The following is a 21,545-nucleotide window of genomic DNA, read 5'->3' as shown; positions in this document are numbered from 1 at the left end:
AGTCAGTCAGATAAAGACAAAAATCATATGATTTCTCTTATATGAGGACTTTAAGAGACAAAACAGATGAACGTAAGGCAAGGGAAACAAAAATAATAAAAAAAACAGGGAGGGGGACAAAACATAAGAGACTCATAAATATGGAGAACAAACTGAGGGTTACTGGAGGAATTGTGGGAGGGGGGATGGGCTAAATGGGTAAGGTGCATTAAGGAATCTACTCCTGAAATCATTGTTGCACTATATGCTAACTAATTTGTAGGTAAATTAAAAAAAAAAAAAATCTTTTCATGCTCAACATCTCTTGAGCCATCTGTATGTCCTGTTTGGAGAAATGTCTATTCAGATCCTGTGCCAAATTTTTAATCAGTTTTTTTTTTATGTTGAGTTGTATAAATTCTTTGCATATTTTAGATATTAACCCCTTACTGGATATATCATTTGCAAATATCTTCTCCCCTTCAAAAGATTGCCTGTTTGTTTTGTTGATGGTTTCCTTCACAATGCAAAAGCATTTTAATTAGGTATAGACCCAATAGTTTATTTTTGCTTTTGTTTTTCTGGCTATAGAATTCTTTTTTTTTTTAATATTTTTTTATTTTTTTTTTTGCAAGTGGGGGAGGGGCAGCCGGAGGTGGACGGAGGATCCGAAGTGGACTCTGTGCTGATAGTTTGACAACAGCGAACCTGATGTGGGGCTCGAACTCACAAACTGCAAGATCATGACCTGAGCCAAAGTGGGATGCTCACTCGACTGAGCCACCCTGGTGCCCCTCGATATAGATACTAACTTTTTCTCAGAACTTAAATAGCTCAGTCATATCAATGCCTTCTGGGATATATTGTTTCTGATGAAAAGTCAACCATTAATATATTTTTCTCCTGTATGTGATTAATCATTGTACCCTTGCTACTTTCAAGATTTCTCTCTGACTTTGGTTTTCAACAGTTTAACTATGATTTATCTAGGTTTGTATCTCTTTTGTGTGTACCTTACTTGGGTTTGTTGAGCATCCTGGATCCATAGAGTATTACTTGTCATCAAATTTGGAAAGTTTTAAGCCATTTCTTTAAATATATTTTCCTACCCTTTCTCTATCTCTCTTCTTTATGATATTACTATTACTCATACATTGGAATGTTTGATGATGTCCCACAGATCTCTGAAAAAAAAATTTTTTTTTAATTTTTTTAAAAAAAAATTTTTTTTTCAACGTTTATTTATTTTTGGGACAGAGAGAGACAGCATGAACGGGGGAGGGGCAGAGAGAGAGGGAGACACAGAATCGGAAACAGGCTCCAGGCTCTGAGCCATCAGCCCAGAGCCTGACGCGGGGCTCGAACTCACGGACCGCGAGATCGTGACCTGGTTGAAGTCGGTCGCTTAACCGACTGCGCCACCCAGGCGCCCCGATCTCTGAAAATTTTTAAAGTTTTACTCATTCTTTTACCTGTTTTTTAGATTGGATAATTTTTATCTTCAAGTTCACTGATTCTTTATTCTTCTATCTAAAATCTTTTTTGAGTCCCTTTAACAATTTATTATCTATCTATTTATTTATTTTTAAAGTTTATTTATTTATTTTGAGAGAGTGGGGGAGGGGCAGAGAGAGAGGGAGAGAAGGAGAATCCCAAGCAGGCTCAGCACTGTCAGTGAGGAGCCCAACATGGGACTCAAACTCATGATCTGTGAGATCATGACCTGGGCTGAAATTAAAAGTCAGATGCTTAACTGACTGAGTCACCTAGGCGCTCCTTGAATAAATTTGATCCTATTTTATAATTTCTCTTTGTTGACATTCTCTCTTTTTTTGAGTCATTGTCATACTTTCCTTTAATTTTTAAACATGGTTTCCTTTTTTAGTCTTTGAACATAGTTATAATTTTTCCTTTGAAGTCTTTGTTAAATCCAACATAAGAGTGCACCCAGAGACAGTTTTTATTTACTGTTTTATTCTGTTGGTGTGGATCACATTTTCCTATTTCTTGGCATGTTCCATAATTTTTGTTGTTGTTTAGAATTGGACATGTTAAAAAATATATTGTAGTAATTCTGGATTCTGAATTTTCCCTTAAATGTATTGCCATTGTGCTTTGGTTTTGTTTAATAACTTGTCTAAATGTACTTATAGGATCTGTTTACCAGCACTGTGTGACTGCTGATGTCTTTTAAATTATTGTTCTCATTTTTAAGCCTAAATTCATAGGGATCAACTTGTATGTGCATAGATTAATGACCTGTAAATGAGTGGCCAGACATTGTGCTCAAACAAAAGAGTTCACTCTCTGGCATTAGATCTGCGTGTATGTTGGTGAGCACATTTAAAGTTCAGGTAACTTGGGGCACCTGGGTGGCTTAGTTGGTTAAGCATCTAACTTTGGCTCAGGTCATGATCTCACGGTTTGTGAGTTTGAGCCCCATGTCAGGCTCTGTGCTGACAGCTCAGAGCTTGGAGCCTACTTCAAATTCTGTGTCTCCCTCTCTCTCTGCCCTTCCCCACTTGTGCTCTCTCTCTCTCTCTCTCTCAAAATCAAGTAAACATTAAAAAATTTAATAAAAAATTCTTTAAAGTTCAGGTAACTTTTGAATACATACTTCCTGGCTTTGCTTAGTCTAGACTCTCTTATCTGTCTTCTGTACATGGACACAGGCTTAGTCAACCAATGATGTGTGGATAGCTTGCATCCTCTCCAGTTTTTTCTATGCAGGCATATGGAGAACTTTTGAAGGCCCCCTGTGGTAGTCTTATTTCCAAGATCTTCCTATTAAATTGCTGGCTGAACTCTCAACAATAGCCAAATTGTGGAAAGAGCCTAAATGTCCATCAACTGATGAATGGATAAAGAAATTGTGGTTTATATACACAATGGAGTACTACGTGGCAATGAGAAAGAATGAAATATGGCCCTTTGTAGCAACATGGATGGAACTGGAGAGTGTGATGCTAAGTGAAATAAGCCATACAGAGAAAGACAGATAGCATATGCTTTCACTCTTATGTGGATCCTGAGAAACTTAACAGAAACCCATGGGGGAGGGGAAGAAAAAAAAAACAAACAAAAACAAAGAGGTCAGAGTGGGAGACAGCCAAAGCATAAGAGACTCTTAAAAACTGAGAACAAACTGAGGGTTGATGGGGGGTGGGAGGGAGGGGAGGGTAGGTGATGGGTATTGAAGAGGGCATCTTTTGGGATGAGCACTGGGTGTTGTATGGAAACCAATTTGACAATAAATTTCATATATTAAATTGCTGGCTGATATGCCAGTCTGCTGCTTGTCCTAACCATGATTGGAACCTGAGGCTAACTGAGCTTCTGGTCTTCCTTTGTTTGTTTACTACTTAGATTGCTAGTGTTTCCCACAGTGCTTCTGGATATGGAGTTTTATCATACCCTGCTGCAAATCAAGTCAGCCCCCTCTAGCAGTGAACATTCTGATTGTCATGCCTTTTTCTACTTTGGTAGAACTACCTTATAAACTGAGCTAAGGGAGGGGGGAGCAGAGAGGGCTAGGCAGAATGCCATACTTCCATTGTTCATACCTAAAGTTTAGTGGCTTTTTTATGAATAACTAGTTCTCAGTGTTGTGTATGCCTTTGGTTGATTTTCAGAGCCCTGAATGAGTTGGTTTTGACACTTGTATCCATTTTTATCATTGCTTTTGGGGGAGAGTAACTGCTGAAGTACTCACTCCACCATACTAGAAGTCCCATCTCTGCATCGGTCATTTTTAACAACTCCTTAGCAGATTCTGGTGTGAAGCCAAGGTTGAAAATCACTGAGCTAGGGTAAATACAGGAATGAATGATTTCACTTCATTTAATAAACATTTATTGAACATCATCAGGCACAGTGTGGATACAAAGTGGATAGAGTATGGATACAAAGATTATAGACTATCCCTCTCCGTGGGTGGTCATAGGCAGTGGGAAAGATCAAGTAATAATGCAGTATAACCTGAGCAAATAGGGTTGGGTGAGGCTAGGTTTGGGAGCAGTGTCAACAAAAGACAATGCCTACAGCCCATCATTTTTCTGCAACATGCCAATAGGTTATCACATTTTCAGAAAGTACTATAGCCAGTAAGCAGATCCCTACTTAATGTAAGTATAAATAAAGTTTCTCATCCTGGAGAACTAGGACAGTTTCCCCAAATTACATGATGATTACAAACATAACTTTAAGGAACTGATTTTACTTCATGTAAAATCTAACGAGTTTTTTAAGGCTATATTTTCAACTGAACTGTGATGATTTCATAATCTATGAATAGATTAAGGAATAGCAAATCACAATGGGAGTCAGTATAGGCAGTGTGGTATGGTATTATGGTTTCCAAAGTGGGATATCCACAAAGGCAAACCATGGAAGCATAGGAAGAAATATTAGTTAGCACTACTAGTTTTTCAAAAACATCAGATTTGGTCTTTAAAATGTTTCTATTGATTGAATGTTTCATAGAGTGAGTGAGACTATTTATATAGTAGTATATGCATAGAACTTACAAATAAACAAACGTACATAAGTGGCATGCCCCCAATATTTTTGGATTGGGAGTGCTCAGTCACAAAAATTAGAGACCACTGGTATAGTGGTAAGAACACTGACCTAGATGGGTGCTAGTCCTTCTTGCACTACCGACTTGCTGTGTGAACATGGGCAAGTTATAAAGACACTCTGTGTATTCCAAACTATAAAATGAGGAGCCTGTTATAAATATCCTTGAGATATCTTCCTATAAGTGGTTTTGTTCTTTATTTTCCTGTAAAATATAATTATGAAGTTGTAATAGCAGAATGTTGTCTTTGGTTGTTGTTCAGTATTTGAATTGGATGAAGGTCTAAGCCTCTTTCCGAGTTCCTGAAATATTTCCGGAGAGAGCTTGGCTACATCCCTTCTCTGTGATGCTGCTGGTTGTAGATGTGATGATGCCACACACACCATGATATTTCTTTAAATTCTGTTAACTTTAGGCATATTAACAGGACATACCCCAATTGGTAGCAGAGTGCCAAAATATAGACACAGTTATAGATGTGTGTGTGCATGTATGCACACACAAATCAATCCTTAACCATTGCTTAATTTCATTGCCTCCATAAATGGAAATTCAGAAAGCTTCACGATTTAAGCTGAGTACATAAAGAACATTAATTGTAGTTTTAATAGTTAGAAAACACCCAAATAGATCCATGCATATCAAGTTTAGTGTCTACTCAGAAATGGACTTGTAAGATAGAGGATTATTTTCAATATTTAGATACAACTAAAAACCCAAGAGGTTAGCAAAACCTTATTTCATCTTTTGATTTAAATTCAAAGAAATTTAAATTTTACATGTTCTACTTATAATATTCTCCTGTAAAAACATTCAGCTTCAGAATTCAATAGAGTAAGATGTTGGGCTTCAGTGTTCACGGATCATAACAAAATAGACTATTGATGGTTTTCTGCAAATAACTATTTGGACTGATTATGACATAGTCAGTTCCTTAAAATTTGATGTTTCTCTGATTTAGTTTTGTTTGCTATCTTCAGTAAATGAGTTATTGCTAAATAGTCTGTTGGCATAGTATTTTAACATCTAATCCCTCACATGCTTTTTATTTATTATTAGTATTTAAAAGCTTGAAGAAACTTTAAAGAACATAACAAAGATTTTTTCCTAAGTACTTTGGATTTTCTCTTTCTTTCTTTCTTTCTTTCTTTCTTTCTTTCTTTCTTTCTTTCTTTCTTTCTTTTTTAGTTTTGAGAGAGAGAGAGAGCAAGCATGAGTGGGGCAAGGGCAGAGAGAGATAATCCCAAGCAGGCTCTGTGCTGAACCCCACGTGGGACTCCATCTCACAACCATGAGATCATGACCTGAGCCAAAATTAAGAGTTACACACTTAACCAACTGAGCCACCCAGGCACGCCTGGATTTTCTAAATAATACTATATAATACAAAACATCATAATGCTGTCTGTGAAGTTTTTTGTTCCAAATAACATATGACAGGAGATCAATGATAGTGCCATGAATCTTTACCATGAAGTTCAATATTAAAAACCAGCTGCTGTGATTTACCTGTAAAGATGGAATAATGACATTCAGGTACATTCTATGTGATAAGTGCATCATTTAAAAGATTCATCTTAGGGGCACCTGGGTCGCTCAGTCGGTTAAGCATCCGACTCTTGATCTCAACTCAGGTCTTGATCTCAAGGTCGTGAGTTCAAGCCCCATGTTGGGCTCCGTGCTGGGCATGAAGCCTACTTTAAAAAAAAATCATCTTAAAGAGAAAATGACAGAAAAAAGAAGCAACAATACAACAAAAAGAATGACAAATCATAACCATTTTGATGTAGATAAATGTTGAAAATATGATCTCATAAGAATGACTATAGACAGAATGAAAGTAAAAAAAGAGCAAAAATAGAAAAGCAAGAGTTGGGGCACCTGGGTGGCTCATTCCATTGAGCATCTGACTTTGGCTCAGGTCATGATCTCACGGTTTGAGAATTGAAGCCCCACATCGGGCTCTGTGCTGACAGCTCGGAGCCTGGAGCCTGCTTCAGATTCTGTGTCTCCCTCTCTCTCTGCCCTCCCTGCTCATGCTCTGTCTCGCTCTCAAAAATAAGTAAATATTAAAAAAAATTTTTTTTAAAAGAAAAGCAAGAGTAAAATGAAAAATGCAAATGTTGTATAAGTAGGAGAAAAGGTAACTCTTAAATTCTAAAATTAATTTTATTTTGCATGGTAATTAATTAAAGAGGAGAAGGAAAATAGCACCTTAAACTTAGACCTGCATTAGCACAGCCTGTACTTTGTAATCTACTGGGGGTATAGAATGCAGTCATTTTGCTGCTGCCTGGAACAGGCAGCCAGGAACAAATTTCACTCAGCCTTCCAATTGGTAACCAATCCACAAGCTTGAATTCAAAGTTCTAACCTTTAATTTTAATGCTGATCATAGACTAGGACATAGCTATTCACCCTAGGGGAGGAGCTAGTTAGTGGGAGAGGAAGAAGTTTGCCACTCCAGTCTGGGGATCAAAGACAGTAGCCTACCCTGTACCCCCAGGCCCAGAGCCACTGCACCCACCTCTGTACTCTCTAGAAGCCCTGTGATTCGGTGCTTGTTTAGCAGAGGATAGATTTGCTTGCATTATTATGTGTTCATTTCGCACTATGTGTGCATTTGGCCTGTCTTCTGCTTTGATTTAGGTCATCTCTGCTTTTCCTGATGCTTCTTAAAGATTGAGAAAAGGTCAGGTTTGGATGGTTTGAAAGGTTTTTCTGTTTCAACTGGGCAGCTTGCTTTTCCCATGACACATCACACACATGGCTTCACTTTTCCCCCAGATTTTCTGTGGACAAGGGGAGTTTTTAGTATTAACATTTTGTTTTAGAATTATTTCAAATTACAAGGCTAGTACACACAGTTCTGGTAGAGGTCCCTATTGTGGATATCTTTCATTACAATGTAGACCAGGGGCTTTTAACATGAATCCATGGATTAATTTGAGAGATTCCTGAATTCCTGAAATTTATGACCACTTTATATATTTGAATGAAAATGCATTTCAGTTCATTCAAGAGCTACATAAAGATTGTGCATTTATTTATTTATTTATTTATTTTTATTAAAAATTTTTTAATGTTTTTATTTTTGAGAGACGGAGAGTGAGTGGGGGAGGGGCAGAGAGAGAGAGAGAGAGAGAGAGAGAGAGAGAGAGAGAGGGTGAGACACAGAATCTGAAGCAGGCTCCAGGCTCTAAGCTGTCAGTACAGCTGACTGAGCCACCCAGGTGCTCCTAAAGACTGTACTTTTAGTTTTATCAATCCTTTTCTCTAGGTGCAACCTCTTCTCTCATGTTTTCCACCATGCTAATACATTTTTTTATTAGAATAATATCTCCCTCAAAAAGCACCAGCGTGCATGAGCACATTTTTGTATACAACAGAAGTGACCAAATTTCTTTATCACACCCCTATCATTGTCTGAGTTGCTCAACACTGTGTGTTCACATAAAAGATATTAACTGTTGTTTGATGAACTTGTGTTTCTTCTAACAGAGGAGTCTGTCTATACTACATAAAAGCCTCAAAGTTGAACCTAGGGGTCCTCCATCAAAATGTTTTGGTGGGGAAGGGAGAATGGCTCCCTTTCCAGAACACTTTGCATTTTATCAGTGCCCTGAAAAGACTTGGATAAAACCATTTTTATAGATTGTCTAAAATTTGAATGTTAACAGCAAAGGGTATTTGGAACTATTACAAAAGCACTGCTGTTTTCCCTTGAAACTTTAAAGGGGAAAAAGCTATGAAATTACCATAGACCTATTTTTCTCTTGTGTCTATATAGAGTGCATTATTTGAGGACTTTCTCACTCCACTTGAGTTCTAAAGATAAAAGATATTATAATATTAGAAATCTAGGATTCTGTGAAACCTCCCCCCAAGTTAAAACTTCCCTTTGTAAGCATTTTGAATATTTTCAGTGCAATTTTTGGTTATTATCTAATATTAGGGGTTTTGTTTCAGACTTACAGATTCCAGTCTGATGTTAGAAGATTATTCATCCAAGTTGAGCCCCCAACCAAAGAGAGCCAAGAAAAGCCTTCTGTCTGGGGAGGAGAAGGAAAATCTGCCAAGTGACTATATGGTGCCCATTTTCTCTGGACGGTACGTATGTATTCTCTTCCTGGCTTTAAATATTAGAAAGTGAAGAGTAGGTGTTGCCAGGTAGTAATAATAATTGCAACTAGCATTTGTTGAACAATGTTGAGAAAGCTTGAGAAACTTTCCTTGAGAAAGCTCTGAGGAACTTTGGCACCCTGCACTGAGGGAGATGTGTTCATTGTGAAAATCTGCCCCCACCTAGGATGGCTACATGACAGAAGAGAATGATCAGGAACTTAGTTCTCATTATGTAACTGGTTGAAATCAGAAGGAGAGCATTGGATGCTAGTGATTGAACACTGTATATAGTCACTATAGGTAGAATAGAAAGAAAGGTTTGAAACCGTAAAGGGTTTGATGAACTTTAAAAAAATCAAATGTTATGTTTAGGTAGAGGGAAACTATTGTGGTTGCCAGTGTGATTTTGAAAAAAAATTTTAATGTTAATTTATGTTTGAGAGAGAGAGAGACAGAGCGAGAGTTGGGGAGGGACAGAGAGAGAGGAAGACACAGAATCCGAAGCAGGCTCCAGGCTCTGAGCTGTCAGCACAGAGCCCGATGAACCCATGAACCACCAGATCAGGACCTGAGTGGAAGTAGGACGCTCAACCGACTGAGCCACCCAAGTGCCCCGACAGTGTGATTTTAATTATTATTCATCAGGAAGAAAAAAACCTTAGATAAGGTAGACTAAGTAAAAGAAAGGCATCATAATTTGAATGCCTGTGCTATATTTGTTTAATGTAAAACAGATTACTATGTATTGTGAGGCAAACTCACAAAATAATCACTAAATCACAAGTCCGTTAATGCTGTTAATGTTCATAAGGGGTGTGTGTGTGTGTGTGTGTGTGTGTGTGTGTGTGTGTGTGTGATTTAAAAAATATAAAATTTTTTGGAATGATTTTAATATAGAGAAGAATCTTGAAACTTGTTTAAGACACCAAATTAAAATTTAATGGGAACCTTCAGAGCCTTCCCTGTTTATTTTCCTGTGAATGGAGAGCTATATCCACAGAGCTAAGGCTATATTCAAAATGAAGGGCAAAATGCCATCAGGAAATTCAGTAGGAATGACATGGTTGTCATTGTTGGTGACCTTCTTCCATTTCCCTGTGTTTTTCCTATTTTTCTCTGACGGTTCCTTTTGGAATTGTTTCAGATACTAATGTCATAATTGTTCTGATTCTGATTAGGAAGGTGATGGGATAAGTAATATACTATTTTTAGCTTTTTCTTTGATATCTTTGAGATCTCTTATATTTTAGTGTTTATTTTTGAGAGAGAGATAGAGCATGAGCAGGGGAGGGGCAGAGAGAGGGAGACACAGAATCTGAAGCAGGCTCCAGGCTCTGAGCTGTTAGCACATAGCCCAATGTGGGGCTCGAACCCAAGAACTGTATGATCATGACCTGTGCCTCAGATGCTCAACTGACTGAGCCACCCAGGCACCCCTGATATCTCTGATTTTTTTAAAAGTAGACTTTCCCGGGCGCCTGGGTGGCTCAGTTGGTCAAGCATCCAAGTCTTGATTTCAGTTCTGGTCACGATTTCATGGTTCCTGAGATTAAGGCCTGCATTCAGCTCTATGCTGACAGCATGAAACCTGGTTGAGATTCTCTCTCTCTCCCTCTCTGTCTGCCCCTCACCCACCCCCCAATAAATAAATAAACTTTAAAAAAAAGTGAACTTTCCATTGAAATATACATATGTTGCTAAGTATGTTTGCCCAGTCTTGGCCTCTTCACAGTTCGTTTAATATACACTGATATTCTTTATAGGAGATGGCTAGGCTAGAGGAGTAGAATGTTTTATTTTCTGCTTTGTTCCCACTCTGTTTTAAAAAAATATATTTAAAAAGCATATTAACTAATCATGAACCTGCATGGCATACCTCTCCATCTCTTTACCACATGAAATGAAGCTGCTTACTTTCAGTGCCTTCTTTCTCCTAAATCAAACCAATTTGTCTCCTCAGGGCCAGTCTCAAGAAATGATAATTTACAAAACAAACAGTGATAAAAGAAAATGCAAATAAAAATTTATCTTCTGGGTTTTATTTCCAGTGTTTTTGTTTTTTTAATATGGAGCCATGTCCTGTATTCTACTACTGTGTTGAAAATAACACTTCCTACTGGTGTTGACAGTATTAATCTCAGAGGATGGGACAGAAATGAACCTTTGTTAAGTACCTGTTATTTTCTGGGAATCATGCTACATGCTTTATGTAGACTATCTTGCTAAATCCTCAATGCAGCCCTAGAGAGGTATTAGTATACCAATTTATGGACAAGGAAATTAAGGCTCAATGACTTGCTGAAAGTGACATGGCTGGCAGTGGAAGAGCCAAGAGTCCTCTAGGGATTGGCCGATGCAACATACATACATGCAGTCTGCAATTATAATGTATTTCTGGGAAATACCATTTCTTCTGGATGGCACTTTAAAACTTCACTTCTTGGGGCACCTGGGTGACTCAGTCGCTTAAGTGTCTGACTTTGGCTCAGGTCATGATCTCAAGGTTCTTGAGTCCAAGCCCTGCATAGGGCTCTGTGCTGTCACCTCAGAGCCTGGAGCCTGCTTCAGATTCTGTGTCTCCCTCTCTTTCTGTGCCTCTCCCTACCACCCCCTGCCCCCGTGCTCTGTCTCTCTGTGTCTCTCTCTTAAAAATAAATAAACATTGAAAAAAAAATTTTTTTTTAATTTCAATTCTTGTTCTCAGATAAATTGAGTTAACTTTGTGTCACCGGCAGATTTTTGAGTTGAGACCATCAGAGATCGAGTACTGGGGAGGTTTTAAATTCATCTTAAATTTGTAGTAGTTTATTTTTGTCAGCATATCAGCATCATATTCTTGTTCTTGTACCCAGATTATAGCAGGGTTATCACTGACATACACTTATATTTACTTAAAGAAAAATACCCCTGGTGTCCTGGGTGAAAAAAATATTCCTAAATGTATTTGAGGTCTCTTATGAAATAATTATAGTCTTCCTGAGGTTTAGCTTATTTGCAGTAGAGAAGGCAAGAGACCAGGACTTCATTCTGCTCTCTAGAGCTATGTCAACATGTCTACTGTCAGAGATAATGTGAGCTCAAACTTAAAGTTCTCTTACTTAAGAGTTGTCTCAACTCAGGGCAAGGCTAGCATTGAATATAATCTATTATTATATATATTGAATCATTTTACAAAGTTCATTTCAAACCTCTCTATTATGTATTTAGTTCTGTATGGAATTCCAAGCAGATTCTCATGATGATTTTTATAATCACTTATTAATTCATTCACTTCCTATCTCATTAAAAAAAAATTAGAGGTAATTATGTCAAGACTCTGAACTGAAAATCTTCCATCTTCCTTTTTCTCTACCTAAATTATAGTGTATATGTTACTGAGTTAGTAAATATTACCTTGTTAATATTCGGAAAGATAGAGATAAGGAAAAAGAAATTAAAATTTACCCACTAAGTTTAGTAAGAAACAAAGTGGACTAATCTTGTCAGATGTTTTAGTAAAATTCCATGAGAAATTTCAAACTTGGGCAAATGTTGAGCCCTATTTTTCAGCAAACTACACAGATTCAGGTACCAGGAACTTAAAAACATAACGCCAGTATTTGCTTAAATTTTAAGTAACTATTCTTGTAAGAAAAATCAAAGGTAAAATTCAGCCTTCAGAGGCCTAAGGAGACTCAATTTCAAGAAAATCTTCAATATGATCATGATACTTCCTCACCGTTGGGGTTGACAACAAAGGTATTCAAGGAGGTTAAAAATGATCTAAATATGTTTAACAACATTAATAAATTATAGCACAACTTCTATTATAAAGCATTTTGGGATGTTACCATTCACTTGCCATCATCGTCAATTATGAATAAAAACAAGTCACTTTTATAAATATCACCACTTGAAATGCAAATTTGGTCAATTTTTCTTATCAGGGCTACATAAGTAAAAGCTCTCATTAAATATGTTTACACGCGCGCACACACACACATAACTTTTTAAAATTTTTTCTTAATGTTTATTTATTTTTGAGGGAGAGACAGCACAAGTGGGGAAAGGGCTGAGAGAGAGGGAAACACAGGATCAGAAGCAGGCTCCAGGCTCTGAGCTGTCAGCACAGAGCCCAACACAGGGTTCGAACCCACGAACTGTGAGATCATGACCTGAACTGAAGTCGGATGCTTAACTGACTGAGCCACCCAGGCACCCCCAAATAACTTTTATTATCTTAGAAAGAAACCCAGTAGGCATGAGGCCTCCCCATAACTTTAGAATTTATTTATATATGCAACAGCTCTGAGCAATGCATCACATCAACTCAGTTATAGAATTCAGATCAAGCACATAGTCTTATATCAGGATCACAGGCACACAGGCGATATCTCATTTTACAATATCATCTATTCTAGAAGGAAAGTCTTTTATTATAGACTCAATCATATTTAAACACTCTAAAAAACCAATGAAATGATCTGAGGCAAGTTATCTAATTTCTCTGAGCCTTGTTACTATATATCTAAAATAGAAATGATACACTTTACCTCATAGGGTTGTTGTGGACATAAAATGAGATAATATATATAAAAAGCACTTGGCAACACTATGGCCATAATAGGTATTATTATTGTTGTTACCATTACTGGTTAAGGTGGTGATCCCTTCTGTATGTGAACAGTTAGCTCCTGATTTACCAAGTTTTTCTTTGTCAGGTTTTCTTTGGGCATGTTACACAATGTACTTTGAACTTCGTAAAAGTTGGACAATCCTGTCGCTGCCACCCATAATATCTGTATTTTGCTCTTATTGTATTTTAGTCAAGTACATGTCAGTGGAATTACAGATACAGAAGAAGAAAGAATTAAAGAAGCTGCTGCCTATATAGCCCAAAGGAATCTTCTTGCTAGTGAAGAAGGAATCATAGCATCCAAACAGTCCACAGCATCCAGACAGTCCACAGCATCCAAACAGTCTGCAGTATCCAAACAGTCCGCAGTATCCAAACATTCTACAGCATCCAAAGAGTCCGTGGTATCCAAACATTCTGCAGTATCCAAACGGTCCACAGCATCCCAAGAGTCTACGTCTAGTCTTCACCAGGAGGAAGCTTTTGAGAAGAAGTCAAGGAAAGTTGCAATTCGAGAGAAGGCAGAACGCCTGTCGCTGACAAAAACAGTAAGGAAAGAAATTTAATATAATTTACAAAAGCAGAAATGCATGTACCATTGTGTGTGTACTTATAGATTGATTTGTTTCAAATGAAGAAATAAATATGTAGTCTTATGGAGAAACAAAACTAAAAGAATACAAGGATTCTGCGTCTCCCTCTCTCTCTGCCCCTCCCCAGCTTGCACTCTGTCTCTCTCTCTCTCAAAAAGAAATAAACATTAAAAAAAAAAAAAAAAGAAAGAATACAAAGATAAAGACATTAAAACGTATGGGTCAAAGGGGTGCCTGGGTGGCTCAGTCAGTTAAGTGTCTGACTTTGGCTCAGGTCATGATCTCACCGTCTGTGAGCTTGAGCCCACGTTGGACTCTGTGTTGACAGCTCAGAGCCTGGAGCCTGCTTTGATTCTGTGTCTCCCTCTCTCTCTGCTCCTCCCCTGCTCATACTCTGTCTCTCTGTCTCTCTCTCTCTCTCAAAAAAAATAAACATTAAAAAAAGTTTTTTAAATAAAAAAAATGTGTGTGTCAAAGAAAGACAGACTTAGTAGTTTTAAACTCCATGAAATTTTATTTTATTTTATTTTATTTTATTTTATTTTATTTTATTTTAGGGAAGAGGTGCAAGTGAGTGAGGGCAGAGAGAGAGAGAGAGAGAGAAGCAAGGCTCACACGAAGCGGGGCTAGAGCTCACCCAAAGCGGGACTCAAACTCACTAGCTGTGAGATCATGACCTGAGCCAAAGATAGATGTTTAAGCGATTGAGCCACCTAGATGCCCAACTCCATGAAATTTTAGGTTCTACAGAAAGTACAGTTCCAAAGAACCTTAAAAAATCCACCATAGGGGGAAATAAGATATGTTGCTGAGGCTTAGAACGTTAAAAACTAAGTGTATCTTTTTTAAAGAGGCAAAGAGAAGGCATATGGTCTAAATACGCAAGTAAAGCTCCAAGTGGAAAAATGATAATTTTGGTTTGTTTGTTCTCTTAGTAGCACAGGCTACTCTGACTCCATAATATTTTGATATATATTTTTTTATAGTTAGAAGAAACTGAAGCATTTCATAGAAAGTTGAATGAAGATCATCTTCTCCATGCTCCTGAATTTGTCATTAAACCTCGTTCCCACACTGTTTGGGAAAAAGAAAATGTAAAATTACATTGCTCTGTATCCGGCTGGCCAGAACCTCGTGTCACATGGTATGTTATCTTTACGAAAATTACTCATAGAATCTATTACACAAAGTTAATTTTACCTCTAGTGAAAACGTTCAGCGTTATGAATATGCAAGAATGAATGAAAGCACCTACGAGTTTGTATAGATTTTTTAAATGGTGAAGAAGGGGCACCAGGGTGAATGGTTTATGAATGAGAAGAAAGAACAGTCCTGCATACATTATATTATGATACTTCATAATCCTGTTATACAAGTGGGTCTTTATATAAAGTGTTAAAATGTAGTCAACATTTATATACAAAGAAAATCTATGGTTATGACTGCTGTGGGCCATAAAATTTAAATAAAAATTTGCTCCCATACGGTATAGGTATCATTTTGTGACCAGAAGCAATAATATTTTTAAAAAATAATTAAGGGGTGCCTGGGTGGCGCAGTCGGTTAAGCGTCCGACTTCAGCCAGGTCACGATCTCGCGGTCCGTGAGTTCGAGCCCCGCGTCGGGCTCTGGGCTGATGGCTCAGAGCCTGGAGCCTGTTTCCGATTCTGTGTCTCCCTCTCTCTCTGCCCCTCCCCCGTTCATGCTCTGTCTCTCTCTCTGTCCCAAAAATAAATAAACGTTGAAAAAAAAAATTTATAAAAAATAATTAAAACCCAGAAGTCTTCATCTCTACTCCTCATAGGAGCTGAGGTTTCAACATGCTTTCTAAAGCCAAACAAAAGAGGGAATTAGATGGAAGATATTTCTCAATATGGGGTCTTTTTTTTAAGTTTTATTCTTATTTATTTTGAGAGAGAGAGATCGTGAGGGGAGGAGAGACAGAAAGAGAGAGAGGGAGAGAGAATCCTAAGCAGGTTCTGCACTTAGTGCAGAGCCCGATGCAGGGCTTAAAGTCATGAATCATTAAAGTCATGACCTGAATTGAAGTTAGATGCTTACCTGACTAAGCCACCCAGGTGCCCCCTCAATATGGGATCTTAAGAAATTTTCTTTCCGTAAAGAATAAGCACCCATGTTCTCCTTCCATCCTATAGCCTATTGTAATTGTCAATGACTTCATGATCCCTAACCTCCAAACTTACCTGTCTAATGTCATGAATACCTGCCACAGAGACAGCAGTATGAAAATGATGGAGCCAGCTTAAAAAGATGTTTTCTGTTTGAGTCTCTGACACGTATATTTTGCGTGCTGTTTTCTTATCCTCAAGAGTAATGGTAAATTCACCTTATGTTGCAGTATAAATGCTACACAGGATGACATTGCCATCTGTAGAAGGCCTGCCTCCTTTTCCTTTCTTACCCATTTTCTCTGTTGCTTAGACACCTAATTTGGCTAGGACTAATGAAGATAACTGACAAGGAGAATATTTCAGTGAAAACCAAGTGTTTCTTTTTGTTTGTTTTTTTTTAATTCACTTACAAGCTTTAAAGCATAAAAGTATACTGCAGTAAGTTAGGAATCAATCAATCTTGGCCCCACATTTCTCTGTGACATGGTATTGCATACTTTGGCCTTTCAAAGGGACATTTCCTCTTAAAACAGATTACTTCTCACCTCAAAAAATCTAAACTTTTCAATTGAAAATACATGAAGAATAATGAATTTTTAGCTGTAAGAAATATTATTTCTTACAGTAAGTAAGACAGAGGGTAAGACATTCCCTCTTCTCTCATGAATTAAAATATACTACTAATAAATGAATAACTGGAATCTTTAATCAAGTAGATATATTTATTACACAATAAATTATAAATTTATTGAAAATTTATTATCAATTTTCAGTTATCCTCACTAATGGAGCTGAGTAGTGTGAATGACTCCCCAAATCTTTCACTTATGGCTTTGAGATATTTTTTTTCTTAACATTGAACCATATGTCCCAGGGGCTCATTTTAAACAAAAATGAAGACACAGACACAAGGTTTGTCTCAGGAATGATTGGAAATCAGTTCATTTACTGGAACAAGTCTTCACAAGTTCCTGGGTGTCATTTAGTGTTTGGAGAAGACAACTCCATTATTTATAAAACTCTCTCCTTAGGGATGGATCAGAGCATTTCATGAAAGTCCTGTTGCCTTGCAAACCAAGTGAAAAGTAAACATTAAAACAAAGAACCAGTGGACCACTCATAATCATAACCATCCTTCAGAGAACAAGATTTGCCCCTGGATAAAGCTTAAATTTAGACAGTTAGCTAGCAGACAACTGAAAATTGACTATGGTAATAAACAAGGTCAGATGCAAGTTTTGTGGGGCCTGAAGCTCATAAATTTGGCAGCACTCTTTACAAAAAAGAATGTTAATAGTCTAAATTAGGCCCTGCACCGTGAAGGGACCCTGCTGGTGAGGGACCCTGAAGCTTCATTGGCCTCCCGGTAAACCCACTTCTGGAGGAAACTTTGTGTGGGATTAGTGTGCCTTCCTGGGTATGCTGCCTTTAAAAAAAATAATCGTTGGGGCGCCTGGGTGGCACAGTCGGTTAAGCGTCCGACTTCAGCCAGGTCACGATCTCGCGGTCCGTGAGTTCGAGCCCCGCGTCAGGCTCTGGGCGGATGGCTCAGAGCCTGGAGCCTGTTTCCGATTCTGTGTCTCCCTCTCTCTCTGCCCCTCCCCCGTTCATGCTCTGTCTCTCTCTGTCCCAAAAATAAATAAAAACGTTGAAAAAAAAATTAAAAAAAAAAATCGTTAAGTGAAGGTCTAATTTGCTTCCTAACACTGGTATAGAGTACACAGTCTACAATAAGCATTTCCTCCGTGAACAGGGTCCCACAACCCAAGTACAAACCCAGGTTGTTGATGATTACTCTGCTGGCATTTATGTCTTTTTGTTACCCAACTGCACTTTCTGGGCCTGACACCGAGTGCAAGCATGAAAGAAATAATTGGGGATGACCTTTCTGAATAGAAGGCAGTAACTCATGGGAACAAGTGTGTGACGATACTTTCTGCAGTCATGCTACCTCTGCTTGTAACCCTTAGGTCCTTAGCCATGGTTTTCAAGGGCATTTGTGCTTGGGGCCTGGCTGCCTTACAGCTCTTTGCAAAGAGGGTTAAGTTCCAAGTTTCCACTAGGCACCCTCAGGACATGGAAGTCCCTGAGGCCTAACAAATGATCTGAACACGCAGCAGTAACAAATGATCTGAACATGCAGCAGCTGCTCTTTGGCCAATCCCATGGACTGACCAAGTCTTGTCTAAATGGAATCTAGAGGTTACCCAGAAAGCACCAACTGACAGGAGCACATATCACTCATCAGGGCCAGGTGCAGGGATGCCAAGGAGCACTGTCCTGTTCCCAAGTCACTTTGAGAACAGAAAGAACCCTGTTTAGGCGTTGGGTCCAGTAGGAAAGTTAGTTGCAAGGATGTTTCTGCACCACCACAGTGAAGCTGAAGGAGGGCTTTGTCAATGCAACAGGAAGCATACATATATGGTGAAAAATCCCAAAGTTGTTTTACTTAATTTAAGAGGCTATCTTTATGTAATAACTTGTATAATAGGCTATATATTGGTTTAAAGGAGGAGAAAAAATTATGTTTGTATTTGTTTTACTTGCATAAAGAAATTCTGGAAGGATATATAAAAATCTAAGGAGAACAGTTACCTAAAGAGATGAGGGGAGTAGAGGATAGATACATTTGAGAAAGGAGACTACTCCCTGTGTTACCTTTACACTTTCTTGGACCATATAAAGGTGTTGCTTGTTCTAATTTTTTTTTTTTTTAATAATTAAATTTTTTTTCAACGTTTATTTATTTTTGGGACAGAGAGAGACAGAGCATGAACGGGGGAGGGGCAGAGAGAGAGGGAGACAGAGAATCGGAAACAGGCTCCAGGCTCTGAGCCATCAGCCCAGAGCCTGACGCGGGGCTCGAACTCACGGACCGCGAGATCGTGACCTGGCTGAAGTCGGACGCTTAACCGACTGCGCCACCCAGGCGCCCCAGCTTGTTCTAATTTTTAGAATTATATGAACTAAGGGAGAAAAGTTCTCTTTAAAAGAAGAAAGGAATTTTAATTAATTTAATTTTTTTAAAGAGCCAGATTCAGTTGGATTTCCAGTCCAAAGTCTAGATTGATTTTTGTCAATGAATATCTGGATTGTAATGTGTGGGGAGATTCATGCAAACTCACTGTAGCAATGTGTTGGCGTTAGTGAGTAGCATTCATTCATTCCCTCACTGAGTACCCATGTTTTTGGATCTAAATGCGAATACTGTGTTAGATCCACCAGTGAGACATTTAAAATACTTGTTTGGAATTCTTCACATTGCCCCTAAAGTTAATGCCAAATAGACCCTTAAAGAAATGTGTCATTAGGCATGATAATAATGCAAAACCTCAGAATAAAATAGTATGAGACATGAATCTCAGGAAGAGTCTAGAGAGATTTGGAAAAGTCTTATTCAATTTTTGCAAATTATGAGAATTTATAAATTCCATAATAGAATCATGTATTCAATTTGTTTACAAGATTAGAGTTATTCACAATGTATTTAAATTTAGCAGTTACTACTCTGTTTTCTTTGGAAAACAACCTACATTTAACATAGTTTAAAATTATTTATAATTTATGATTACTTCCCAACATAAGGGTTTTATTTTAGATTTTTCTTATTTATTTAAGTCCAAAATTTATCCTAATGGGATAGATCTCTCTCAGCCAACTGGATTTTAAAGTGGGTAATAGCTATTTATTTAAAATATAAAGCTGGATTCTAAGCACCCATCACAGTTGTAGTGAGATACAACATGTTAAAGATCATTTTAGCATGTATTATTTGTTGATAGAAAACAAGCAGAATGAACCTTTTTGCTTGACTACTCTTTACACTACCAAAGAGCTTTCACTATAACCCCTTGCTATCAAGTCAGCCCAAGATCCAGTCATTTATTTGGGGGGATGAAGTGTGTGTTTTACACACATAAACAAAGAGTATCCTTCTCCAAATATTTACAGTATAATGGAAGCTCATTAACTAATAAGTAGTTCATAGACTCTACATGAAAATAAGGAAAATGGTGTACATCTGAATATTCACAAGAATTTCAGAAGCCTTTTGACAAATAATCCCAGAGTGTAAGTTACTCTCCAAAATTAGCGTCTGACTGTCCTGTTTGGAATTTCACTTTCCAGAAATAGCAAGCCCTGAAGCATATACAGAGCAGGCCAAAAATCCTTCTTTTCTTCCCCGACTGAATACTGAGGATGGCCAATCTCAAGTGACTCCCAACGTGAATGACTGGCTGAAATTCTTGGAGAATAGAATTGCTTCCTAATTTAATCCTTGTATGCTGTTTTTAAACAGACTTTTCTTACACTGACATCTGGAGTTCCAGAGGAAAGACTAGAAGATCCTCAAAGTGTTGTGTGTCATGTGCGTGTATATTTTAAACCGACTTCTTGTGCCAGGGGGTCACATTAGAAAAGTCATGGGTTTTTAGCAGGGGGAAGGCACTAAGGTGCTAAGTCGCGTAGTACTGGAGAGCGAGGGAGGTGAAGCAACACTGCGAGCTGCAAGATACTGTTTTAACTCAAAGTTTATGGAGACATGAACAACATTTTTGGCCAGAAGCCATATCAAGTGTCAGTAGATTATTTGCTCAAGTACCACATGCCATAGCCTTCCATGTCATATTTCTCTTCTTATGCTAAAAAGAACTACTGCAAACACCCCAGCGCATGAAAAAAACTGAGTAGTAAGAGGGAGCTTTTTTTGTTTTTGTTTTTTTAGGAGGGAGCTTTAGGATCTAGTGTGAAATTACTAAGACCAATTTATTCTGAAGAACATGCTGATTAACTCGTGGCACCCTGTCATTCATCAAAACAAGGAATGTTTGAAACTAGGAGCAGCTAGCTGATTTCTTTTTCTAGGTCATCTCTGATCAAATAGTCCTGTCTGCTTGGAACTCTATGGGGAGATGGCTGGCTGAGGACACTTTGGGGCTGGCAGGAAATGGCTAGCAGTTCTGCCGGGGGTGGGGCAGAAGGTTGTGCTGCTCCACCTGCCACGCAGCTGTGACTCCTAAGCCAATCCAATCCTCTCATCTCACATCTGAGGGAACTGAGACACAAAGAGACGCAATGTACTTTCTTGGTCTGTACTTACTTTAGATTAGCCATATCATGGGGTGCCTGGGTGGCTCAGTCGGTTAAGCGTCCGACTTCAGCTCAGGTCATGATCTCACAGTCTGTGAGTTCAAGTCCTGCGTCGGGCTCTGTGCTGACAGCTCAGAGCCTGGATCCTCCTTCAGATTCTGTGTCTCCCTTTCTCTCACTACCCCTCCCCCACTCATGCTCTGTCTCTCTCTATCAAAAAATGAATAAACATTAAAAAAATTAAAAAAAATTAGTCATATCATGAAGTTTGAAGTATGCATTTGTCAGAACTCTGTTCCTTCAACCACGAATTATGAAGCCACAATTAATCTGTTGTTACACAATAATTCTGTTCAATCCAATTTAACGAACAGTGAGTACCTAATATTTGCCCATGATTCATACTTCCTGGAGAGTGGGAATAGAAGTAA

The 21,545-nt window shown here is 38.2% G+C and overlaps 1 protein-coding gene across 3 annotated transcripts in view; it reads left to right on the top strand.

Moving 5' to 3' along the window:
* MYOM1 (myomesin 1) overlaps nucleotides 1-21,545 on the top strand; it is a 153,361-nt gene that overhangs the window by 32,580 nt on the left and 99,236 nt on the right. For all 3 annotated transcript variants that reach the window (XM_040479292.1, XM_040479291.1, XM_040479290.1), the window contains 3 exons: nucleotides 8,528-8,668; nucleotides 13,489-13,846; nucleotides 14,878-15,035. In XM_040479292.1, coding sequence (XP_040335226.1) covers nucleotides 8,528-8,668; nucleotides 13,489-13,846; nucleotides 14,878-15,035 — 657 coding nt within the window. The remainder of the gene's footprint in view (nucleotides 1-8,527; nucleotides 8,669-13,488; nucleotides 13,847-14,877; nucleotides 15,036-21,545) is intronic.

This window comes from Herpailurus yagouaroundi, unplaced genomic scaffold (assembly GCF_014898765.1).
Source record: "Herpailurus yagouaroundi ecotype Mexico unplaced genomic scaffold, PumYag 142, whole genome shotgun sequence".
In the NCBI taxonomy this organism is placed as follows: domain Eukaryota; kingdom Metazoa; phylum Chordata; class Mammalia; order Carnivora; family Felidae; genus Herpailurus; species Herpailurus yagouaroundi.
The sequence above is the reverse complement of the archived record's forward strand: the minus strand, read 5'-3'. Positions and strand labels throughout refer to the sequence as shown.